Source organism: Rana temporaria, chromosome 6 (genome assembly GCF_905171775.1).
Source record: "Rana temporaria chromosome 6, aRanTem1.1, whole genome shotgun sequence".
NCBI classification, from domain to species: domain Eukaryota; kingdom Metazoa; phylum Chordata; class Amphibia; order Anura; family Ranidae; genus Rana; species Rana temporaria.
In genome coordinates this window covers 135889607-135917214 of record NC_053494.1, presented here as the reverse complement: position 1 = coordinate 135917214, position 27608 = coordinate 135889607, and the positions used below count along the sequence as shown (strand labels likewise).

Sequence of the window (27608 nt, the reverse complement as noted above, 5' to 3'; positions counted from 1 at the left end):
CAGTCGCCTGGCCACCTGTCACTCAGAAGACAGAGCAGCCCGAGCGGTAGTACTCCATTTGGCCGCTGGGGCTGCTCTGTTTTCTGTCTTCTTTGAGTGACAGGAGATCGCCCGGCACTAGCAGCAGACGGCCGCCCTGTATTGTGACATGGCGGCGGCAACGGGAGGGGGGCTGTTTAATATTCGCTCCATAAAACGCACAGGCATTTCTCCCCATTTTTGGGGGGGGGGAAAGTGCATCTTATGGAGCGAAAAATATGGGTATGTATTCTGGCCAATTTAATTAATAAATGCTCAAGCAATAGCGTTTAAGTGCTGTTAGTAGCTTGTAGCAGCTTTTAATACTGTCAGTGGCGGCCCGTCCATAGGGGGCGCTCGGGCGCCGCCCCCCCAAGCTGTAAAAAAAAAAAAAAAAAAATCTGAAAAAAAAAAAAAATTCTGAAAAAAAAAAAAAATGTCACTTTAAGGCCGGGTACTCACGACCAAACATGTATGGTGAAAGCGGTCCGTCGGACCGTTTTCACCATACATGTCTGCCAGAGGGCTTCTGTACGATGGTTGTACACACCATCGTACAGAAGTCCGCGCGTAAACAATACGCGGGGCGTGTCCGCGGTGTCGCCGCGTCGATGACGCGGTGTCGCCGCGACAATGACGCGGCGACGTGGGCGGCCCGCCTTTAAAATGCTTCCACGCATGCGTCAAAGTCATTCGACGCATGCGAGGGACGGCGGGCGCCTGGACATGTACGGTAGGTCTGTACTGACGACCGTACATGTCCGAGCGGGCAGGATTCCAGCGGACTGTTTTAAAACAAGTCCAGGAATATTTGTCCGATGGGAAAAGGCCCGGCGGGCAAATGTTTGCTGGAATTCGGCCCGCTCGCGCCCACACACGACCAAACATGTCTGCTGAAACTGGCCTGCGGGCCAGTTTCAGCAGACATGTTTGCTCGTGAGTATGGGGCCTAAGAGTGACCAGGCGCCGGACATGCGGCGGTCTATGGGAAGCTTCCCAGCTTGCAATCAGCTGATTGCAAGCTGGGAAGCTGATTTGCCCTTGTTAAGGGAGGGTTCGGGGCGCAAGCACTGCGCCCGCAAACACTCCCACTCCTCACTGATTGGTATGTGGCCTCCTTTTCTATTTTTTGATTGGTGGGGAGTCTGAGGACTGAAGAAGACTGGGTGGTGCTTTTTGCGGCCACTGCCGCGTCACTTCCGGTTTCCGGCTCACTGCTGTTGTGGAGAGCAGTAGCGTCACTCGCTATGGCAGTACGGAGCATCACTTCCTCCTCCTGGCTTACCTCCTCCCTGTCCTCCAGCTCCTTCACAGGCGTGCTCCAGGTGGACATCTCTCGCGCTGTGACTGCCACCAGGTAAGATGATTCAGACCTCTCTCTGCGAAGCCTGCAGTGCTCTGGCTTGACTTCAGGGACTTATGCCATGTGACTTTTCTCAGCTCTGCTGTCCTGTGTACTCCGAGGAACTGACAGGTCAGCAGATTAGCGATCTCAAGAATGTGAGGAGAGACTCCAGCATCTGCTTTAACCCCTACCAGGCATATATTTGGAGATGGTGGACAAGTGCAGGAACAAGATGGCAATGTGTACACGGAGGATGCAATACATGAAGAGATGTGTAAAAGGAAGGGGGGTAAATGTGAGCAAGAGGGGGTATTGTGTACAGGGAGGGTGTACTACATACAGAGAGGGGTTAATATGTACAGGGGGGGGTTAATATGCACAGGAGGGGTTAATATGTACAGGGGGGACGGGGTAATATGTACAGGGGGGTTAATATGCACAGGAGGGTGTATGTACATGTTGGGGGGGGGGGGGGAATATGTACAGGGGGGTTAATATGCACAGGAGGGTGTAATATGTACATGTTGGGGGGGGGGGGATAAGATGTACAGGGGGGTTAATATGCACAGGAGGATGTAATATGTACATGTTGGGGGGGGTAATATGTACAGGGGGGTTAATATGCACAGGAGGGGGTAATATGTACAGGGGGTTAATATTTACAGGGGGGACGGGGTAATATGTATGGGGGGGTTAATATGTTCTGGGGGGGTTAATATGCACAGGAGGGTGTAATATGTACATGTTGGGGGGTTAATATGTACAGGGGGGGGGGGTTAATATGCAAAGGAGGGTGTAATATGTACATGTTGGGGGGGTAATATGTACATGTTGGTTGGGGGGGTAATATGTACAGGGGGGGTTAATATGTACGGGGGGGTTAATATGCACAGGAGGGTGTAATATGTACATGTTGGGGGGGTAATATGTACAGGGGGGGACAGGGTAATATGTACAGGAGAGGTTAATATGTACAGGGCGGGTTAATATGCACATGAGGGTGTAATATGTACATGGAGGGGGGTAATATGTACAGGGGGATGGGGTAATATGTACAGGGGGGACGGGGTAATATGTACAGGGGGACGGGGTAATATGTCCAGGGGGACGGGGTAATATGTACAGGGGGGACGGGGTAATATGTACAGGGGGGTTAATATGCACAGGAGGGTGTAATATGTACATGTTGGGGGGGGGGGGGTAATATGTACAGGGGGGTTAATATGCACAGGAGGGGGTAATATGTACAGGGTGTTAATATTTACAGGGGGGACAGGGTAATATGTACGGGGGGGTTAATATGTTCTGGGGGGGTTAATATGCACAGGAGGGTGTAATATGTACATGTTGGGGGGTTAATATGTACAGGGGGGGTTAATATGCACAGGAGGGTGTAATATGTACATGTTGGGGGGTTAATATGTACAGGGGGGGTTAATATGCACAGGAGGGTGTAATATGTACATGTTGGGGGGGTAATATGTACAGGGGGGTTAATATGCACAGGAGGGGGTAATATGTACAGGGGGTTAATATTTACAGGGGGGACGGGGTAATATGTACGGGGGGGGTTAATATGTTCTGGGGGGGTTAATATGCACAGGAGGGTGTAATATGTACATGTTGGGGGGTTAATATGTACAGGGGGGGGTTAATATGCACAGAAGGGTTGAATATGTACGGGGGGTAATATGTACATGTTGGTTGGGGGGGTAATATGTACAGGGGGGGTTAATATGTACGGGGGGGTTAATATGCACAGGAGGGTGTAATATGTACATGTTGGTGGGGTAATATGTACAGGGGAGGTTAATATGTACAGGGCGGGTTAATATGCTCAGGAGGGTGTAATATGTACATGGAGGGGGGGTAATATGTACAGGGGGATGGGGTAATATGTACAGGGGGGATGGGGTAATATGTACAGGGGGGTTAATATGTACAGGGGGGACGGGGTAATATGTACAGGGGGGACGGGGTAATATGTACAGGGGGGACGGGGTAATATGTACAGGGGGGATGGGGTAATATGTACAGGGGGACGGGGTAATATGTACAGGGGGGTTAATATGCACAGGAGGGTGTAATATGTACATGTTGGGGGGGTAATATGTACAGGGGGGTTAATATGCACAGGAGGGGGTAATATGTACAGGGGGTTAATATTTACAGGGGGGACGGGGTAATATGTACGGGGGGGTTAATATGTTCTGGGGGGGTTAATATGCACAGGAGGGTGTAATATGTACATGTTGGGGTTAATATGTACAGGGGGGTTAATATGCACAGGAGGGTGAAATATGTACATGGAAGGGGGGTAATATGTACAGGGGGGTTAATATGCACAGGAGGGTGTAATATGTACAGGGGGGGGGTAATATGTACAGGTGGGTGTAATATGTACAGGTGGGTGTAATATGTACAGGGATAAGGGGTAACATTTGCAGGGGGTAATATGTTAAGGAGGGGGTAATATGTACAGGGAGGGGAGTAATATGTACAGGTGGGTGTAATATGTACTGTGCTGTGATGCTGGGGCTGTATACTCTGTCCTGCGATGCTGGGGCTGTATACTCTGTGCTGCGATGCTGGGGCTGTATACTCTGTGCTGCGATGCTGGGGCTGTATACTCTGTGCTGCGATGCTGGGGCTTTATACAGGCATACCCCACTTTTAAGTACACAATGGGACCAGAGCATGTATGTAAAATGAAAATGTACTTAAAGTGAAACAATAGCTTTTTTCACTTCTAGGGTGTAGTGGGGGTGTCAGGAGCTGTAGTGGGGGTGTCAGGAGCTGCAGTGGGGGTGTCAGGGGCACACTGGAACAGAGCGGGGTATGCTCTCTGAGCTTCAGCTCCTTCTACTGCAGCTGCAAAATGTCTGTAAAGTACTTGTAAGGCATTTTACATACACTCACGGGTATGTCCTTACTCGCGAGTGTATGTAAAGTGAGTGTACTTAAAGCGGGGTATGCCTGTACTCTGTGCTGCGATGCTGGGGCTGTATACTCTGTGCTGCGATGCTGGGGCTGTATACTCTGTGCTGTGATGCTGGGGCTGTATACTCTGTGCTGCGATGCTGGGGCTGTATACTCTGTGCTGCGATGCTGGGGCTGTATACTCTGTGCTGCGATGCTGGGGCTGTATACTCTGTGCTGTGACGCTGGGGCTGTATACTCTGTGCTACAATGCTGGGGCTGTATACTCTGTGCTGCAATGCTGGGGCTGTATACTCTGTGCTGTGATGCTGGGGCTGTATACTCTGTGCTGCGATGCTGGGGCTGTATACTCTGTGCTGCGATGCTGGGGCTGTATACTCTGTGCTGCAATGCTGGGGCTGTATACTCTGTGCTGTGACGCTGGGGCTGTATACTCTGTGCTACGATGCTGGGGCTGTATACTCTGTGCTGCAATGCTGGGGCTGTATACTCTGTGCTGTGACGCTGGGGCTGTATACTCTGTGCTGCGATGCTGGGGCTGTATACTCTGTGCTGCGATGCTGGGGCTGTATACTCTGTGCTGTGACGCTGGGGCTGTATACTCTGTGCTACGATGCTGGGGCTGTATACTCTGTGCTGCAATGCTGGGGCTGTATACTCTGTGCTGTGACGCTGGGGCTGTATACTCTGTGCTACGATGCTGGGGCTGTATACTCTGTGCTGCAATGCTGGGGCTGTATACTCTGTGCTGTGACGCTGGGGCTGTATACTCTGTGCTGTGATGCTGGGGCTGTATACTCTGTGCTGCAATGCTGGGGCTGTATACTCTGTGCTGCAATGCTGGGGCTGTATACTCTGTGCTGCAATGCTGGGGCTGTATACTCTGTGCTGTGACGCTGGGGCTGTATACTCTGTGCTGTGATGCTGGGGCTGTATACTCTGTGCTGCGATGCTGGGGCTGTATACTCTGTGCTGCAATGCTGGGGCTGTATACTCTGTGCTGCAATGCTGGGGCTGTATACTCTGTGCTGCAATGCTGGGGCTGTATACTCTGTGCTGCGATGCTGGGGCTGTATACTCTGTGCTGCAATGCTGGGGCTGTATACTCCTGACACTATGGGTGGAAGCAAGTGGAATACAGATGACGGAGTGAGTATTCTATAAGGGGTGGGGCTTATGGGAAGTGGGAGGGGTCAAAAAGGAAGGGCGGGTTCTGGCGCCCCCCCATCCTAAAACTTCACCAGCCGCCACTGAATACTGTCAAGTGTTTTTTCTGCCCAAACTCTTCTGCTCCTGAATGCACGGATTTTTTTTCCTGACTCTAAAAGCTCCTACCACTAAATACTGCTAAAAGCCTAAAGGCTAGATTCAGGTAGGGGCGCGCATAGTTACGGCGGCGCAGCATATCGTATTTACGCTACGCCGCCGTAAGTTAGAGGCAAGTGCTGTATTCACAAAGCACTTGCCTTCTAAGTTACGGTGGCATAGCGTAAATGGGGCCGGCGTAAGCGCGCGTAATTCAAATGTGGATGAGGGGGCGTGTTTTATGCTAATTCTTGGTGACCCGACGTGATTGACGTTTTTCCCGAACGGTGCATGCGCCGTCCGTGGAATTTCCCAGTGTGCATTGCTCCAAAGTACGCCGCAAGGACGTCATTGGTTTCGACATGAACGTAAATTACGTCCAGCCCTATTCGCGAACGACTTACGCAAACTACGTAAAAAAATCTAATTTCGACGCAGGAACGACGGCCATACTTAACATTGCGTGCGCCTCCTAATAGCAGGAGTAACCTTACGCCGAAAAAGCCTAACGTAAACTACGTAAAAAAATAGCGCCGGGCGTATGTAAATTTGTGAATCTAGGTCATTTGCGTATTCTACGCTGAAAATGACTGAAGCGCCACCTAGCGGCCAGCGGAAATATGCACCCTAAGATACGACGGTGTAAGAGACTTACGCCAGTCGGATCTTAGGCTAATGTCGGCGTATCTTGCTTTCTGAATACAGAAAAAAGATACGCCGGCGCAGCTTTGAATTTACGCGGCGTATCTATAGATAAGCCGGCGTAATTCAATGCTGAATCTGGCCCTAAGTGTGCATGAACACATAGGCTAACATAAAGAGGCAGGGAAAAAACGTCTAATGCTCCTAGAAACAGATGTAAAAAATATAGTGTGCATGAGGCCTAATTGTTTCCCTACCCTGACCCAGCGCACTGTCTGCACATTTAAAATGTACAGCCTTTGCTCTTGGCAATTTAGGATATTTACCCATTCACCATGCCTCCTACCCTTGTACTTTGGTTCCCAACTTCCTAACCTAAGGGTCACAGCCTGCGGATTCTTGGAAGTTTAATGCCACCATCGACATTAGTAGATCTGCTGAAAATCAGACTCTGAGATTCTGTCCCTAACAGTGAGGTTTATCACATCAGATGGCAATATAACATTTATAACATTTTTGTGTTCACTGTTTCTAGTTACTAACTAAATTTGTGGTTTGCGGTTTAACTTATTTATGTATATATTCTAGAAGTTTACTTTCTTCATAAACCTGACTAGCAGGCTCCTGATGATCCTGACAATTCAACAAATATTTTATACATATTGTACAAATTGTAAGGAGGGGGGTGTGACAATGATATCTTTACATCAAACATCTTCAAACGATATGTAAATCAAAAGAATTAGGCAGTTAAAGTTAAATGCAAATTTCAACTTTTCCTGTAAATGTTGAGCTTGGACCTGACTTTGCTCAGGTTTATGAATGTTTATTTTTTTCTTTTAAAAGGGCCATGCATATTATTTTTGCAGTAAAAACACAGGGCCAGATTCTCGAAGGCGTTACGATGGCGCAACACCATTAGCGCCGTCGTAACTCCTCATCTGGCCCCGGGTATCTATGCGACTGATTCTTAGAATTAGTTGCGCATAGGTACCCATTAGATCTGACAAGCGTGAGGCTGTTACGCTGTCAGATCTTAAAAGTAATTTTTTTTCCCGCCGCTAGGTGTCGCATCGTCGCTTTTCCCCGTCGTCTATGCAAATGAGGTAAGTACGGCGATTCCCGAACATACGCGAGGTCGACGCAGCGAATTAACGTCGTTTGCGTAGCGTACCCGACGCATAAGGTTGCCCCTGCTATTAGCAGGGGCAACCAATGTTAACTATGGCCGTCGTTCCCGCGTCGAATTGAAACAAAATTACGTCGTTTGCGTAAGACGTCCGTGAATGGCGCTGGACGCCATTTACGTATACATCTAGGCAAATGACGTTGGGGCGACGTCATTTAGCGCAATGCACGTCGGGTAATTTACCCGACAGAGCATGCGCAGTACGCTCGGCGCGGGAGCGCGCCTAATTTAAATGGTGCCCGCCCCATTTGAATTGGGCGGGCTTGCGCCGAGCAATCTAACGATACACCACCGCAAGTTTACAGGTAAGTGTTCTGAGAATCAGGATTTAAACCTGTAGACCTGCGGCGGTGTAACGTAGAGCTCATACATTACGCTGCCCAGGAGCAGCGCTAATGTATGAGAATCTGGCCCACAGTACTTATGTAAATTGGAAAGGTGTTTTCTGCACAAACAATTAAAATTAGCCTGAAATTAAGTCCCCTCTGTTATGTGTTCAAAAACGCATCCATAGGTGTCCCCAATAGAATTTAAATAGGTGTCCCCAGAAGATTGTTGAGCGTACGATACGAAGAATGCTGTTCACAGGCAACCTTTGTTTTATTATGGATTATTTGGCCCGGACTCACATACATCGGCGCATATTTATGCCGCCGTAGCGTATCTCTTTTACGCTATGCCGGCGCAGCGCACAGAGGCAAGCACTGGATTCACAAAGCACTCGCTCCCACTCGCTGTTAAAGATACACTGGGTTTACTCGGCGTAAGCCAGCGTGAGAGGAAGTGAGCGTGAGCCATGCTAATAAAAGGCGTGACCCCATGCAAATGATGGGCCAAGCGTCATAGAAGTACCTAAAACGAACGGCGCATGGGCCGTCCCGTGGACGCATCCCAGTGCGCATGCGCAGAATCACGTCGGAACTACTCCCTAAGATACGACGGATCACTGCCTACGACGTGAACGTAACCTACGCCCAGCCCTATTCACGTACTACGTAAATGACATAAAATACGACGGGTCTGTTCCCTGGTCCATACCTTTGCATGAGTTACACCTCCTATATGCTTTAACTTACGCCGGACGTACGACTTACGCAAACCGCGTATATTATGCGCCGGGCGCAACTACGTTCGTGAATCGGCGTATCTCCCTCATTTGCATATGTGCATAGAAAATCAATGGGAGCGGCAAATGCGCCCAGCGTAAATATGCGCCCATGATACGCCGGCGTAGGAAAGTTACGTTGGTCGGAAGAAGCCTATTTTCAGGCGTATATCTCAGTATATAGGCACGGCGCATAGATATGACAGCGCATACTCACACGTACGCGGCGTATCTGGAGATACGTCGGCGTAAGTGCTTTGTGAATCCGGGCCTTTGTTTCTATTAAATGATAAAACGGCATGTAATCCTATCTTGAATATATTATGTTGTTCTATATTATGAAGTTTATTTTTAGTAATGTAACGTAAAGTTCAGTGTAAAGAAACTTTCATAGTAAATGTATGAAATTACTAACAGGATACAATTAAAGTCCAATATTTTTGCTTCTGTTCAGTGTTCTCAACAAACCATTTCCAGCATCCTTAAGCACCACCAAATCATGGATTTATGTTGGAAACAGAAGACGGCGAAAAGGATTTTTCTCTGTAAGTATTGATCTAAATTTGGCAAGTTAGGTTAATTAATGGTCATTGATGTAACTATAGGCCCAAAATTAAAGAGGTGTAATTCTGTGATGCCCACTAAACTCATTAGCAAAAAATTTAAATTAAATAAAAAAATGCAACTGGATGTTTTAGATGACCCTCCAGGATGTTTTGGTGGTCACTTAAAGGGGTTGTAAAGTCAGAAGGTTTATCTTAATGTATTCTACGCATTAAGATAAAAAGCCTTCTGTGTGCAGCAGCCGCCCCTCAGCCTCCCTGACACGATCCCTCTCTGTCCAGCAATGTCCACAAGTGTCTAAGCCATCCAGATTCAACTTCCTGATTGGCTGAGGCACAGCAGCGTCACCATTGGCTCCTACTGCTGTCAATAAAATTCAGCTAGCCATTCATCGAAAAGAGGGAATGCGGCCGGGTCGGGGATCCGTGTCGGAATGGACACAGGGAGCTGTGGCTCTTCGTGGGTGCCCCCATAGCAAGCTGCTTGCTGTGGGGGCACTGAACAGGAGGGAGGGGCCAGGAGCACAAAAGAGGGACCGGGTAAGAGGAAGATCCGGGCTTCTCTGTGCAAAACCACTGCAACAGAGCAGGTAAGTATAACATGTTTGTTGATTTTAGAGGGAAAAAAAACAAGACTTTACAATCACTTTAAAGCCTCAGATTTTATAGTAGGAAAGTGCTTGTATTCCTGGTACTTTACTAGACTATATGGGCAAAAGTCTGTATAAGAACCCTCCTAGTAGTAAGTTAAAGTGTTTCTATTGATGGGTACTGCCTGGTAATGTTAAAGTTACCACATACAAAGACATTTTAGACAACTATTTACTTCCAGCCTCATGGCAACAGTATGGTAAAATAAATTTCCTGTCCCAGCATGACTATGCCCTTAAGCATAAAATCAGGCCCGTGCAATGACTTCAGTATTGTTAAACATCTTTTGAAGGAAATGGAACACTGATTGTGAGCTGAGCCTTTTCGACCAACATCAGTACCTAACCTCTCAAATGCTCTTTTGACTGAAGGGGCAATCCCAGAGGAGTGGAGACTGTTAGGCCCTGTACACACGATCAGTCCAAACTGATGAAAAGGGACTGAAGTTCAGTTTCATTGGTTAACCGATGAAGCTGACTGATGGTCTGCTGTGCCTACACACCATCAGTTCAAAAACCGATCGAGTCCAACGCGGTGACGTAAAACACAACGACGTGCAGAGAAAAATGAAGTTCGATGCTTCCAAGCATGCGTCGACTTGATTCTGAGCATGCCTGGGTTTGGAACCCATGCTTTTGCGTACTAACCATCGGTTTTGACCTATCGGTCAGGCGTCCATCGGTCCAATTTTAAAGCAAGTTCTAAATTTCTGGACCGAAGGATTACTGACTGATGGGGCCCACACACGGTCGGTTTGGACCGATGAAACTGAACTTCAGTCCGTTTTCATCAGTTTGGACTGATCGTGTGTAAAGGGCCTTAGAGATTGAAGAGGAAAACTCCATATTAATTTTTCAAGTACAAGTACCGTATTTTTCAGACTATAAGGGTTATAACGCGCACTATCGTTGAGCGCCTAATAACAGGTTTTTTTCCATACATAAGGCGCACCAGGTTATAAGGCGCATGCGGGGATATAGAAAATTAATGAATGAATGCACACACCTCTGTCACACGCAAGCGCCAGCTCCGAAATGCCGTCGCATTCCAGTGACGTCACTGTGGCTCACGCTGCGCCCCATGCCTCGCTTTCAACAGTGTCACCGTACCAGCTAGTTTCACTGCTATACGGACGGTTCGACATAGAGGGGCATAGGAGAATTTTACAGCTTACATCTGGTGCGGAAGGACGTTACAGTAGAGACTATTTCAATGATCTACATGCCGGATCTCTACTATTTACATGTAAGTGGATGCTGTAAACCTATCATGTATGTCTGTAATGCTCAATACAACCATACATAAAGCGCACCGCATTATAAGGCGCACTGTCGATTTTTGAGAAAATGAAAGGATTTTAAGTGCGCCTTATAGTCCGAAAAATACGGTACCGATACTTAAACTTAAGTACTCACTGATACCAATTACCAATACTGTGCAGTGCAATTTGAGCCCATACAAAATGAATGGGCTCAAATTGCACTGCACAGAATCACATGTGATTTAAACAGGAATGCGGTGCAATTCCTGTGAGAATCACATGCGGTTCCCATGCCGCATCAGTGTGAACCCAGGCTGAAGTCACTATGACAAGGATAATGGGAAATATTGGCGCACAAGGAGATCAGCCCTTGAAACAGTCTTGTCTATATTCTCATTGCGCACATTCCTGTATCACAGGCTCATCTGTAGCAGTTGCCAGCTGAACACTAGATCTATCACAGATCAATACATATATTTGCCAGCACACCATGGATCTTCAATTGCAGTCCATCGCTTTTAGAGATAACACATCACATGTCAAATCCAAATCTGCATGGTTATAGTTTGACCGTCCTGTGGGACCTGCCAATGGTGCAACACCACGGCTGCTTGCAGTGCTCACAGGCTGGAGGAGATGTATAGGCCTGCAGAAGGAGCTTGCAAGCTTTGAGCGCATAGCCGGTTGCTGCAGAGGGCTGCCCCTTCGCCCTATACCCACATGTGCACTCCAAGCTGGTTTACAGGGGTACCAGAACTTCCACCATCCCCTCCAACCCTGTGAGCGCCACAAGCAGCTGTGCCTTTCATTATTGTTGGGTCCCACGGGATGGGGACACTATGACCGTGCAGATTTGGATTTGATATGCGAGACATGTACTTTTAACATGTGAGTTGTTATAACCATTTTTTAATAAACTGTAAACTGCCCATTGCTGCCCTTAAATGTGCTTCCCTATCTTACTATATTACTTCATTACAGATACTGGGCTCACACAGGAGTGGTGCGGGAAACTTCACGTGATTCAGACAGGAATCGCAACGCATCCCTGTTCAAATCACAAGCAATTCTTTGCAGAGCAATTTGAGCCCATTCATTTTGTATGGGCTCAAATCGCACCGCAAAGGTATCGATTTCAGGTACAGTATTCGAGCATTTGCGCGAATTCAAGTACTCATGCAAATCCTTAGTATCGGCACCCCCTTATTAAGCAATTTTCAGGGAATTTTATTCTTCCATTTCAGAAAGCAAATTAAAGTCCCTATTTCTTTCGTTTTTCTAGATAACCATTATTAAAGGCTATTCAATGTGCAACATTAGCCAAATGTCAGCCAAATTCAAAATGTAGGATTAAGTGGGGGAGGGTTAGAACTCTTTAAGGTTTTTTATTGTAATGTAAAAATATTTATTTATTATTGACATCCTGTCTTTTTGAGGTTCATATTCGAGTAGTTCAGAAATAAACATTGGGCTAGATTCAGGTAGCAGATACGGCGGCGTATCTCCAGATACACCGCCGTAATTTCAAATCTGCGCCGGCGTATCTTTACGCCAATTCTCCAAGGCAGATCCGTCGAAAAAATAGGCTTCCTCCGCCGACGTAACTTGAATGCGGCGGCGTATAATTGTGTGCATTTTTATGCTGCCCGCTAGGGGCGCTTCCGTTGTTTTCGGCGTAGAATATGCAAATGACCTAGATACGCCGATTCACAAACGTACGTACGCCCGGCGCAATTTTTTTACGTCGTTTACGTTTGGCTTTTTCGGCGTAAGGTTACTCCTGCTATTAGGAGGCGCAGCCAATGTTAAGTATGGACGTCGTTCCCGTCTCGAAATTTTAATTTTTTACGTTGTTTGCGTAAGTCGTTCCCGAATAGGGCTGGACGTAATTTACGTTCACGTTGAAACCAATACGTCGTTGCAGCGTACTTGGGAGCAATACACACTGGGATATGTACACGGACGGCGCATGTACAAAACGTCAATCACGTCAGGTCATCATAGATTAACATAAAACACACCTCCCTTCCACATTTGAATTACACGCTCTTACGCTGGCCCCATTTACGCTACGCCGCCGCAACTTACGGAGCAAGTGCTTTGTGAATACTGCACTTGCTCCTGTAAGTTGCGGCGGCGTAGCGTAAATGCGATACGCTGCACCGCCGTAACTATGCGCGCCCCTACCTGAATCTAGCCCATTATTTGTATCTAAATTAAACTTCCTTTCATTTTTACAGACACTACTTTGGAAGGAATTTTTATAGTTTTATCTAGTCTAGTTAAATGCTACCTGCAGACTCAGATTTTAAGCCCTCTGAAGATATCATTTTAAAATACCTTCAGATTACCACGAAGGTTCATTGAACATAAAACAGGGTCAAAGATTGAATCAGATCTATAGTTTCAGATCCAAATTAGGTGGCAAGCCAGGAAGGCTGTGCAGTTCTATCGCATTATATGTCTATTTTTAAACTTTGTGAAGGCTCTCTGTGAAGTTTTGAATGTATTCCTAGTGAATATAGCTACGCTTTTAAAGAACATGATGCTGAAGGGACTGTATTTTTATTTCCAGGGCTTGTTGAGACAGCTTGTCCTTCTGCCAGGATCTGATGCAACATCTACAATATGCCCTAATGCCAAACCGAGGATATCAGAGCTGTCCATCCCTGGAGTGCTGAAAGAGCTGCCGCTTAGGACCGATGATAACAATGAACTACAACTAATGTACCCTTATGGTTAGTGCACTTATCACAAATGTAATATATGCAGGAATTAGGTAGGTAAAAAGCAAATGAATAGTAGTTAGGAAGAAGAACATTGGCAGCTATCCCATGTCTCATCATTATTAACTACAGTTAATAAAAAAGCCTCTGGTGATGCATTATTAAGGAAAGAACATACATTATAGGGTAGATAAAGAGACATTTATAATTGTACCATGAAACTGGTAGTCTGATTATTGATTTTGTGAATATTTAAGCAAATTTGTACATACTACATTAATTATATTCCATCTTTAAAACGAATAAAGGACTAGTCACAACAAGCAGCAGTTTGGATTTTGCTCTAGTGTTCAAACAGTGCTTAAAGAGGTTGCAAAGGTTTTGATTTTCTAAATAGGTTCCTTTAACCACTTAAAGCGGGGGTTCACCCTATAAAAATTTTTTTTTTCCTCTAGCATAAAATTAGGCATAGTAGCACGAGCTACAGTATGCCTGTATTTATTTTTTTAGCCCCGTACTCACTGTGCAATCGTATATTGAAGATTCCGACTCCCCGCGGGGAATGGGCGTTCCTATCCAGAGGGAAGGTGATTGACGGCCGGCTCTGGCACGTCACGCTTCTCCGGAAATAGACGAAATAGGACTTGGCTCTTCACGGCGCCTGCGCATAGTCTGTGCGCAGGCGCCGTATAGCGCCGTGAAGAGCCGAGACCTACTCCGGCTGTTTTCGGGGAGTGTGACGTGCCAGAGCCGGCCGTCAATCACCTTCCCTCTGGATAGGAACGCCCATTCCCCGCGGGGAGTCGGAATCTTCAATATACAATTGCACAGTGAGTACGGGGCTAAAAAAATAAATACAGGCATACTGTAGCTCGCGCTACTATGCCTAATTTTATGCTAAAATGTTGTTATGGAGGGTGAACCACCGCTTTAAGGACCGCCTAACGCCTATATACGTCGGCAGAATGGCACGGCTGGGCACAATCACATACCTGTACGTGATTGTATAATGCCGGTCCGAAGCACCGTGACCACGGACGCGGGACTCACGGACCTGATTGCCGCTGGAGTCCCGCGATCGGTCCCCGGAGCTGAAGAACGGGGAGAGCTGTGTGTAAACACAGCTTCCCCGTTCTTCACTGTGGCGGCATCATCGATCGTGTGTTCCCTTATATAGGGAATCACAATCGATGATGTCACACCTACAGCCACACCCCCTACAGTTAGAAACACAGATTAGGTCACACATAACCCCATCAGCGCCCCATGTGGTTAACTCCCAAACTGCAACTGTCATTTTCACAGTAAACAATGCATTTTAAATGCATTTTTTTGCTGTGAAAATGACAATGTTCCCAAAAATGTGTCAAAATTGTCCGAAGTGTCCGCCATAATGTCGCAGTCATGAAAAAAATCGCTGATCGCGCCATTAGTAATAAAAAAATAAAAAATAAAAATGCAATAAAACTATCCCCTATTTTGTAAACGCTATAAATTTTGCACAAACCAATCGATAAACGCTTATTGTTTTTTTTATTTTACCAAAAATAGGTAGAAAAATACGTATCGGCCTAAACTGAGGAAAAAAAATGTTTTTTTATATATTTTTGGGGGATTTTTATTATAGCAAAAAGTAAAACATATTGCATTTTTTTCAAAATTGTCGCTCTATTTTTGTTTATAGCGAAAAAAATAAAAACCGCAGAGGTGATCAAATACCACCAAAAGAAAGCTCTATTTGTGGGGGAAAAAATGACGCCAATTTTGTTTGGGAGCTACGTCGCACGACCGCGCAATTGTAAGTTAAAGCGACGCAGTGCCGAATCGCAAAAAGGGGCCTGGTCCTTTAGCTGCATTTTGGTCCGGTTCTTAAGTGATTAAGCTAGTGCATTGTTTGTTCACTAACCTTTTCCTTCGATTTCCCTTCTAAATGTTTTTTTTCTTTGTTTTCTTTGTGATTTTCTCACTTCCTGTTCCTCCTCAGTACGCTGTTCAATAAGCTGTTCTGACTGACTTTCCACCGCTTGGATGATGGTGGAAAGCTTACTGAGGAGAAACAGGAAGTGAGAAATTCAGACAAAGAAAAAAAACATTTAGAAGGGAAATTGAAGGAAAAGGTAAGTGAACCAACAATGAACTAGCTTAAAGGAACCCATTTAGAAAATAAAAAACAAACCTTTACAACCCCTTTAAGCCTCTGCTTGAAATCTATCATGTTTATTCTCACAGTTGTAGTATCATCTTTAGCTTTAACGTTTCATTAATGTGCCTTTCTTTTTTCTTGTTTCCAGAAGCTGATATGAAAGTAACATTAGGCCCTCAGCCTCCCTGTTCTAGCAGTGAAATGTCCCAGTTCTGGATGGATACATCGCTGAAAGGTCTCTTCCTCTGTAATGGTATCAAGTGGATCCCAGTGCTTGAAAGTAAGAATTCTGGGTTGGTTAATCTATGGTTCTTTTTCCCAAGCTACTTTTCTGGGATCACAGGAAAAATATTATACAACAGAGGAAAACAAAAGTCATTGGAACTTAAAGCAAACCTGTCAAGTCCACCAACATTGACATTATTGTGTTGCTAATATTACTATATTGCTTTAAATTATTTTGCTTGTGCCTGTGAAGGACTCTGAATCCTAAGTCCAGGTTGTATTTAAAGGTATAGTTCACCTTTAAAAAAATAAATGGTTTTACGGGGGGTCCTGAGCACCTTTGACCAAAGTTGAATAATGCCCTTGCTATAGGTGTAGGCTGTTTACAAACCTCCTGAATCATGACTGAAAACTCATAGAGATTGTATCATCCCGCACTGCCCAGGACATTGCTGAGAGACTACTAGCTCTTACTTACACCCCCAACATCACAAAAGCGAGCTATTAAAGGCTGAGCGCAGAGCTACTGTGTCAGGGGGAGAGAAAGGGCATATGAAGGGGTTTGAATCAGAAAAATAGCTTACTCCTGTGATGGTGGGGGTAAGCAACACCCTAGAAACAAGGCAGGATGGGATGATCTGATCTCTGGGAGATTTTAGTCAGACTTAAGGAGATGTAAGTAGCCTACACCTAAGGACGTTATTAAACTTTGGTCATAGCTGCTCAGTTTGTTTTTATATACAGCCCCCCTCCTTACCTGCATAGGAAGTTTTTATAAAATTTAACTATGCCTTTAAGCTTTGAGTTCTCTCCATAGAAAAAAACAGTACATAAACAAACTGATACTTTTTTGCTTTTTGACATATCCTTGAATTAAAAAAACGTAAATCCATTGTCAATCACTTCCACGTCAGTCATGATGAATGATACTCTAAATATAAAAATCCCACCAACATAATACATTCCCCTCCCTGCTTGCTAATGCTGAATGACTGCTAAAAGTAAACAATAGGGCGGTGTTTCCCAGGTGAAGTCATTGACCAAATATAGACAAGATGTCACATGGATTTACATCCAATGAACTTTTTTTTTCTTCTTGTTTATGGACTTAAAAGTGTTACTGTGCTTTTTTAATGCTTACTTTTTTTGTGAATGCGTTGGGGTACTTTGTATCCCTTACTCATTCAGATAGGGGTAACCAGTATCTGGGGGCTCCATTATTGTTTAAAACTGCTTCCAGCTTTCGACAATCCCCCTGCCAACAGACCTCCACAACCACCCTGCCAGGGTTGTGGGGAAGAGGCTCTTATCCTCATCAACATGGGGACAAGGTGCTTTGCCAGAGGGGTCAGGTTGAATCAGCAGTCTATTCCTATCAGGCACAAAGGAAATTAGGGCCAGATCAAGCCTGTCTGATCTGGGGGTACAGTGAAAAAAGTAAGGGGCTTGCTTTCCAAACTAAAAAACAGTAAAAAGCTGCTAAAACAGTATATTTTTACAACAACAGAAACATGTAAAGTGTGCTAAACATTAAAAATAAAAGCAAATATATTGCGCTAAACAAATTGGAATCAGTGAATAATAAATGGTGGTCAGGCAGCCAACATACCAGTGGATAAATGTTTAAAAGTGAGAAAAGAAAAATGTAGCGCCAACCTGTGAATAAAAATACCCACCAGGTAAACCTGTAGGTGGGTGGTGGTCACGCTGAGAAATAGTGCTAGATCTTCAGCGTTAACACACAGTGAAAAAGATCATAAATGCTTAGAGTTATGCAAACAAATCACTCAAGGCTAAATATGAATGTGCTTGATTGCAGTGGTGAACAAAACAACCAATTCTTATGAATCTATATGGCTACAGATATAAACAAAATGTAATTAACACAATGTGAATAGTCCCATGTACATATAAGGGTGGTTCTTTATATCTCATAGATGTATGCAGATAGTCCCTTCAGTTGGAAACAACACATCTTCAAATGGACATTCCTTGGCAAAATAGAAGAATATAATACTCTTACCAGCTACCGTTGACCCACATCTCACCGTACGGTGGGTAGGTCTTCAAGGCTTGTATGGGCTAGACGCCCTCCAACGGCACCAATGAGGATGGAAATCCCTGTTGTGATGCTCCAGATGGATCCCAAAGGGAGACTGGTAACGCTGACCTTAGGAATTTACAATGGGATGGTGTGGAGGATGAACTCCAGGTTTCAGAGGGGATGAAAAAAAAAAGGAAGAGAACACCTCCTCATAGTGTAAAAAATGTAATTTAAAATCTCGAAAAATGAAATATTACACAGTAAGGAAAGTCCCAACAAGTACAAATGGGTACATAAAAAACCCCAAAAAGATAAAAAATTCCACACAGCACGCTAAGTAACCACAGCAGATCAAGTGGTAGGGAGTCAATTGCGCAGTGGTAATGCTTGGAGTCCAATAAACCCGACCGGTTTCGTCCTCACAGACATCTACTGGGGCATGGAACTGGACTCCAGCATTCCCTGCGCATATAAATAGCCCCCATGATTGCTTACCTGTGGTCCCCACCTGCCACACCGCTCCCGTCTAGCGTGCGTTTCACAGCCTATGGTTTCCCCTCTTCCTGCGTTCCACACACCGGAAGTGTGACCATGGGAACGCGATGGCTTAACCAATCACAGAGGGGTATCCGTCTAGCGTCACCTCCTCCTGTCCCACGTGTTCCCCTCTGTCCAATGTGAGGTAGTGGGAATGGGTAACACCGCCTCGCACCCACCGTCGAATCGGATCTCGGGACACAGCACCAATGCTGCCCGTCCCATAACTCGTCACCACGGGGGGCGGCAACGACGGAAGCGCTAGCGTCATGTGACCGTGGCGTGCGTGTCACCGAACGTCGAGGCGTAATGACGCAATGCGCTCCATCTGATGCGTCCCTGCAGGGTTCACTGGTGTAAATGGGTTAGCGCAGTAGCTTTAACCCATTAGCTGTGGAACAAATACATTAAACCTTGTGGGAAGAGACTAATGGCTGGACAGTTCATCTGTCCTCAAAGCCTCCCACATCTTAAAGGGCCAGGGCTGGTGTATGCATGTTGGGCCACAAGTGAGCTGTATCAAATGAACAAATCCTCAAATGAACAGATGAACATCATGGTATACAGAAAAAATATATATGTATATTAAAAGACCCTAAGTCAGAATAATTCATTCAAAAACAAAGGGGAAACAGGGGGGAACCAGACTGTTAATATTATTGGGACTGGTTAATGAACGAGTTCACATCCCATTCTACATTAAGACCATGGGGCGTGTAACTCTTGAGCTGGTAGATCCAGAAAACTTCTAGTTTAGATACACCGCGAGTGCCGGGTTCACCTCGCCAGTGGGGGACAAAGTGGTCAATGATTTGGAACATAGTCCCTTCCACTTTTTTATTATGTTGTTCCAAATAATGTCTCGGCACTGTGTGTTTTGGATAACCCTTAAGGATTTTGGCAATATGTTCACCTGCCCTTGTGGAAAAGTTCCGTATGGTGCGACCAACGTACTGTTTTCCACAAGGGCAGGTGAGGAGGTACACAACATACTTGGTGGCGCATGTGGAGAATTGCTTCATAGGGAATTCAACCCCAGTGACCGTAGATCTGAAACTGACGGACTTCTTTTTGATGCAATTATACACACATACTTTGCACCTCCTACATGGATGGTAACCTTTGGAAAGGGGGAAAAAAGTGGGTTTGACTGGAGGGTCAGGGACATTGGGTGCAACCTGATTCCTCAAAGACATAAACATTGCTAAACATTACCTGGTCCTACTGCAATCTGTGTGCTATCCACATCCACAGCTCACCTCTGCATTCCCGTCCACAGCTCACCTGTGCACCTCCCATCCACAGTTCACTTATATACTCTCCATTCATATCTCACCCTTGCGTCCCCATCCACATCTCACCTCTACGTCCCCGTCGACAGATCACCACTCCGTCCCCATCGACAGATCACCTCTGCATCCTCATCCACAGCTCACCTCTGCACCTCCCATCCACAGTTCACTTATACACTCTCCATTCACATCTCTCTTCTGCGTCCCCGTCCACATATCAAATCTGCGTCCCCATCGATAGCTCACCACTGCGTCCCCATCAACAGATCACCTCTGCATCCTCATCCACAGCTCACCTCTGCATCTTCCATCCACAGTTCACCTCTACACTCCCCCATTACCTTTTCACCTATGCATCCTCATCCACATCTTACCTCTTGGTCCCCATACACATCTGACTTTTGTGTCCCTGTCCACTTCTCACCTCTGCATCCCCATCCACAGATCACCTATGGTCCCCGTCTACAGCACCCCTTATCCACAATTCTCACCTCTGCCCCTCCTCTTCATGACATCCAGCATAGATCTATCAGGCCGCAGCCAGCACATTTTTTTAAAATATACACCACATTCCCAGCTCTGCCTTTCTAGTTCAGATGTAGTGTGCAAGGAAGCATGACCAGTGGGCGGCTTTGGCACCTAGGGCAATTGTCTTTAGATAGAGTGCAAGTGTCCTGGACAGCAGTGTTAGCAATGTCCCTGCCCTCGAGTCTAGGAGGAAGTTTAGCAGCAAAGTGATAAGCAGGATGGAGAGGAGGAGGAGCACTTAGCTCTGTACAGCATTCAAAGCAGCCTAGGGGGCGCCACTGAAATCTGGGGGTGCAGAAATTATTTAAACTTGTAAAGTTGTTACTTTATACATTTAGAAACCCCTCTTCTGCATGTCCTTATTCTATGAGATGCGCCCTGTAACCCAGAGTTTGGCTTCTACAACAAAAAGGTTTAGTAAAACCTTCAGAGCTAAAGTGCAGCCCCACTATCCTAAAAGAACACCTCAGAGGTTTATAGGGGCTCTTAGCTAGAACTTTTTAGTCCTAACTGCTGGGTTGCAATTAATGTAACCAATACATGCATAATTTGTTTTCAATAATATAATAATATTTTAAATTATATTGTGACCTCAAACCATAAGAACTGTGGTTGATAACAAACTGATAGTAAAAGACTACAACAGATTTGCAGACAATGCTATACCATTTCAAGGGGAAATCAACTGTAGGCATTCTGCAGTTGATCTTGCCATGGCTCACTTTGTAATTTATTGCAGGACACCATACAGTAAAGCTGTGAGGAAGCCAGCATATTAATTGAGGTTCAGGCTATTAGCAGGCTAATCTGTTAGACAGTAGGAATGAGCCGGACACCCCCCGGTTCGGTTCACAGCAGAACATGCGAACAGGCAAAAAATTTGTTTGAATGCACAAACACCGTTAAAGTCTATGGCACACGAACATGAAAAATCAAAAGTGCTCATTTTAAAGGTTAATATGCAAATTATTGTCATAAAAAGTGTTTGGGGACCCGGGTCCTGCCCCAGGGGACATGTATCAATGCAAAAAAAGTTTTAAAAACGGACGTTTATTCATGAGCAATGATTTTAATAATGCTTAAAGTGAAACAATGAAAGTGAAATATTCCTTTAAATTTCGTACCTGGGGGGTGTCTATAGTATGCCTGTAAAGTAGCGCATGTTTCCCGTATTTATAACAGTCTCTGCACAAAATGGCATTTCTAAAGGAAAAAAAGGAATTTAAAACTACTCATGGCTATAATGCATTTTAGGGGCCCCACCAATACAGATAAAAGTAATTGAAAGTCATTGAAAAAAATGGCATGGGATTCCCCCCAAAAATCCAGCGAGAGGGAGCCCCCCCTTCTGAACCGTACCATGCCACATGCCCTCAACATGGGGAGGATGTCCCTATGTTGATGGGAACAAGGGCCTCATCCCCACAACCCTTGCGGGCAGGGGGCTTATGGGAATCTGGAATCCCGGCCCCCCCATGTAAATTGGTAAGGGGTACCCCTACCATTTCGCAAATAAAGTGTCGAAATGTTAAAAACGACAGGAGACGGCTTGGGACAAGTCCTTTATTAAAAAAATAAAAATAAAAACAATGATTCCAGCGATGTAATCCAGTCTTGATCTCCAGCGTTGTAATCCATTCTTGATCTCCAGCGATGATCTCTAGTGAGAATATGACGCACACGATCCTGCCTCCACGGAGGCTCCCGGACGAATGACGCGCGAGCCATCTGACAGCTCTTTTATAACTGAGGGCAGGGCCACTCGTGACGTGGACGGGTGACCCTGCCCCCTCTGACGCAACAGGGGTCGTCACGGGTGGCCCCGCCCTTGGTTATAAAATAGCTGTCAGACAGTTCGCGCGTGCATGGCTCGGAAACTTTGCACTTTCTTTGTGTTGTGATCATGCAATAAATCATTCGCTTGGGCGCTATTTACGTCGTTCCATGGTCTGCTGGCAAATATCTTTACTGTAACTTGTACCAGTATCCAGCTGGTTGTTGCTACAGCACCCGAATCCAAGAGCTCATCCAGGAAAGTGTGCGATAGGAATATGAAGTACATCGCTGAAATCGTTTTTTATTTTTTTTATTTTTAATAAAGGACTTGTCCCAAGCCGTCTCCTGGCGTTTTAACATTTTGACACTTTTTTTGTGAAATAGTAGGGGTACAATGTACCAATTCACATGGGGGGCCGGGATCTGGAGTTCCCCTTTGTTAAAGGGGGCTTCCAGGGGGCTTCCAGATTCCGATAAGCCCCCCACTCGCAGACCTCCACAACCACCGGGCAAGGGTTGTGGGGATGAGGCAATCCCTCTTTTCCTGCGGCCTGTCAGGTTGCGTGCTCGGATAAGGGTATGGATTTTTGGGGGGAACCACACAGGTTAACAGTGTCAACTTACATTCACTTATAGTGCTAAAAATTGTTAACAAAAATAAAAATGCTTGCATGCAAGATTTAAATTAAGCAAAAACACAGTCCATATAGGTAGTGAAGTCCTAGGATTTTAGGGTGCTTGTCTCCCATGAAAACCCCTGTAGTGACTATTCCACCTTGTGCACACAACAGTATAACCACACACTCACAAGATGGTGATGACTCTGTGTTTTGCTTGCAACTATCTAACAAGATTACCTTGTGATATAAACAAGGAAGCTGAGACCTCTGCAGTATGTAAATGTGCTTTTACTATACAAAAATGCTGTACATACAAAACTATTACAATATTAAGAATACAGTACAAGACTGGCAGATATCTATAGCAAGATGCCTAGCAAATAAATAGAAACTATGGTCTATACACAGTAACAATATGCTTAAAAGCTTCTTAACTTCAGTTACTGTGTGTTCATGATGTCTGTTGCTTCTGAAGATCAGACACCTTTTTCTTGCCTGGAACAGATTTTAGTGTCCTTGGTTCTAATGCATGATGAATGGCCTGTGTTTAAGGCATCATAAGGCCTTTTAAATGTCAGCTTGTCCACAATTGTTACAAACTCGATTACCTTAACAACCAACTAACCTACATCTCGGTAGCTTCAGTTTGAAAAGCACTCTCTTACCTGTAGGGCCTGGTAATGGAATTTAAGGGGACCCCCACGCATTTATTTCTTATTTTTCAATGACTTTCAATTACGTTTATCTGTATTGCCGGGACCCGACAATTCATTATAGCCGCAAGTAGTTTTAAATGACTTTTTTTCCTTTAGAAATGTCATTTTGTGCACAGACGAGAAACATGCTCTACTTTACAGGCTTTACAGGCATACTACTATAGACACCCCCCAGGTACGAAATTTAAAGGAATATTTCACTTTCATTGTTTTACTTTAAGCATTATTAAAATCACTGCTCCCGAAAAAACAGTCGTTTTTAAAAGTTTTTTTTGCACTGATACATGTCCCCTGGGGCAGAACCCAGGTCCCCAAACACTTTTTATGACAATAACTTGCATATTAACCTTTAAAATTAGCACTTTAGATTTCTCCTATAGACTTTTAAAGGGTGTTCCCGCGGCTTTTCGAATTTTCCACGGACACCACAAATTGTTTGCTGTTCGGTGAACGGGCGAACAGCCAATGTTCAAGTCAAACTCATGTCCGACCTGAACATAAAGCTCATCCCTATTAGACAGCTATATTTTGGATTGTTATCATTGGCCTGCATTATCTAAGCCCATAGATCACAAATACAATGTCTACAGTGATTTTGTTGGATAGCATTATTCCATTATCGCATTACAGGCCCTGCAATTACTGACTCACTACTATAGTAATAACTGCAAAAATGTTATACATTGTATACAGAGAGGACCTTCAATGTCAGGAGAAAACTCTGTCTTGGCTATGAATGAGAGTACATACTTTAGACCACTGCTTCATATACATTAGGCTTCAGATTTAAAGCATTTTTTAGTGTATCGAGTGCACATGTAACATATCCTGCATCCTTATTTTATATTACATTTTTTTTGTAAACTGCCTACTGCAAAATCTGTGCTAATGGATAAGAAGTGTCTGTATATCTTAAGGCGCATAAAATTTGTTGCTGTCAGTCTTAATGAAAATCGTATTATGTTCAAAAGCTTACTTGCTATTGCAAAGAAAAGAAATTGAAAGATTTCTTTATTACTTACAGAAATGCTTAACATAATCATAGTATTGAACATCTAAAGGTTAATGTTTTTGTTACAATAACCAGGAGAAAAAAGAGATTAGAGCTTTTGTTTAAAACAGCTTGCCATACTTTCAGTAAAGCTGAAAAAAATCTGAATTTTTGAGGGAAAACATTTTGTTCTGAAAGCAGATTAACACTGATAGACCTGATTATGCTCCACAACATAGCATTGGCTAGGATGAAAATAAAAGGCAAAAGGACTATGTCATTATTATAATAATTCTGGTGCTGAAAATAAATCATTTTTTTTTGCTTTATACTAGGATTGAAATTGGGCAATTTTCAAAGCAGACTTGCCTCTACCAGAAAATGCTATTGTAGCTTTACTCATAGCTATAACCCCTGAAATGGATGGTCTACCAAACAAGTCATATAAAGCAAATATGAAGTTACTTGCTCCATATTTATGTAACCTATTCCAACAATCATTACACAGACAGAATTGTGATGTTTCGGCCATTAGAACCAGAAGTCCATCTAATAATATTTCCCAAAGAAGGCCAAGGAACAAAAGATTCGTAGCTCCTACGGGTCAATATTGTTCCCAAACCTGGACTTCTACATTTATACTTAGGTGTTAGATAATTGACCCATTAATGTGTTTGATAAACAATTTTACCTGAATTAATACATTAAAAAGTCTGGTTAGAAAATCAGCACAGCTAAAGTTAGTACATTGGGTTAAGTGCAACTCCCTCTATTATCTGGTGACTGTATGCTTTTTTGCTTGTTAGAAAGGGCCAGTAGTGTTTGTGTCTTGATCGTTATTTTTCCAATAATGAATAACATCTATGTGATGATGGCATCCATTCTAGAGTCAGGTAGTTTTGTAACTTTTATTTGACAAATATGGTTTACTATTAAAAATTAGTTTCACTTTCACCATGGTTGAGAAAGCTTGAGAAAGGGTCTTATGGGTGTTTTAAGATCTTTGTATGATCTCCATATGCACCTCTTTGGCACAATGATATTTTTAAGATGTTTCCAGAGAAGTCATTTCAGAACAAATCCTTCTGGATTCATAAAGTCAATATGTATGCATGACAGTGCTGGACCAGTATGTAGTCTGGTCTCCCTTGAGGTGGTCCAGGATGTGTTGTCCTTCAAGGAGGTGCATGGACCGGTGAAGATATGATGTGGGTGAGCCTAGTTAGGGTATCACCTGCTGCCTCTCTGATAGCAACAGAGGGTGCTGCCGTGACAGCTTTCAGCTTCTCGGCCGGGCACGCACTTTTCGGTGGAACTCCGTTTTAAGAATATTTATTGACATTCACAGTTCCCAGGTGATTAGTAGACTCGTGTTTTGGGGGAAATGCCTCTCCCTTTGTCAAGGCAAGTATGCATTTTTTTTATAGTATTTTTTTTTTGCTGCTTCCTCATCGCTGGGTAAAAGGCCATGGCCTGGTCAGCTCTGTCCACACCTCCCATAGTGTACTCATAAGGCACACATCTTTTTTGTCCCCTCACTTCAGTGCTATCATTTTCTCTTTCTGCCATGCAGCTACTTCTCCTGCCCCAAGCTTTTTGTTGGCAAATGCTGACGGCATGTCACACCGGTTAGGCCTCACGGTCCCATAAGCGCCCAGTCTTATTTAGGAGAAGGAACTCATGGAGTTCTGGGGAGGTATAAAAATTGTCTGTGGTGACACAGTAGCCCTGGTTCAGCAATGGCACAATCAAGGAAAGAACCGAAGCGGTTGCCATTCCAAAACCGCTAAATCGCTGGCAGAATTTGGTCCCTTTCCCGGTGTACAGGACTGAGTTCCAGATGTACCCAGAGCTGGATTCACACAGCATAAATGACTTTATGCCAAAGCGAGCGCGCTTTGATGCAATGACTGTATTCAGCTTAGTCTACCTTTGTAGGCCATGAGACTTTAATCAATAGTAATGTCTTCCCCTGGAACATAGGTCTGCTGGAAATTCTGCAAAATAAGCTGGTAAACCTCCCAATTTTTTTTCAGCTTTGGAGCTGGATGAGAACTCTCATCAAAGTCCTCATTATTTGCAAAGTGCAAATACTTCATGATCCGTGAAAATCTATACTCCGACATGACGGTTCCAAAAAAAGGTGTGGCCAATAATTTGTTGGTTGTCCAGTACCATTTTTGCAGGGGTTTCCTCACCACTCCCTGTAAAATAATAAGGCCAAGAAACTTCCAGATGTCGTCACTGGTTACAGGTTCCCATTTTATGCGCCTTGAAAATCGCTGATGGGTAGCAGCTTGTTGTTCCTGGTAGCAATTCGTCTCCAAAACAATTTTGGCGATCACTTCATCCGTCAAAAAAAGTTGGAGGTATTCCAAGGGATTGTCATCCTCAACATCCACTTTGATCCCCGGTGCTCCTGTAAACGGAAATCTTGGTGGTGCTACGTGCTCCATACCGCAATCAATTGTGCACCAAGTCCGCACATCGCTGGGCACAGTTGCAGGATCATCGCTAAAATCACTTTCTGCATCTGATGACGAACTTTCCCAGGCGTCGCTGTCACTCAACTCCTCTGCAAGCGATTCTGTATCGCTGTCGCTGTTTTACAGCAGGTCGCATAGCGATTTTGAGGTAGAGGCGCGCTTTTTTGATGCTATGGTCGCTGTGCAGTTTACAGACACAAGTACAGTAAATCTGCAGACAAGGGCACTGGAGAAAGCATTGGGGGGGCAATCAAAGATCACTGTATTTTATTTTTTATTGTAATCCAATTGTATCAGTGTGTTTTACTGTGTTTTTACTTTTCACTGTTTGAATTTGGCGCCGTTCCGCCCCCCTGCGTCGCGACGCTCGCAGGGAAGGGAATCAGGGGAACACAGTGCATCAGGCGGAACATCTGGCCGCCGTGTACTGTGGAAATACATCGCTGGATCGCAGTGAAAAGTCACCTCTTTCTGCATCCAGCGAGGCAAACCTGAGTGTGGCTCG

The 27608-nt window shown here is 44.7% G+C and overlaps 1 protein-coding gene across 1 annotated transcript in view; it reads left to right on the top strand.

Annotated features, from left to right (window-relative positions):
• Positions 1-27608, top strand: part of TSPEAR (thrombospondin type laminin G domain and EAR repeats) — a 184613-nt gene that overhangs the window by 61208 nt on the left and 95797 nt on the right. Inside the window, exons 4-6 of the mRNA XM_040357413.1 lie at positions 8999-9089; positions 13595-13757; positions 16037-16168. Of these exons, the coding sequence (XP_040213347.1) occupies positions 8999-9089; positions 13595-13757; positions 16037-16168 (386 nt within the window). The remainder of the gene's footprint in view (positions 1-8998; positions 9090-13594; positions 13758-16036; positions 16169-27608) is intronic.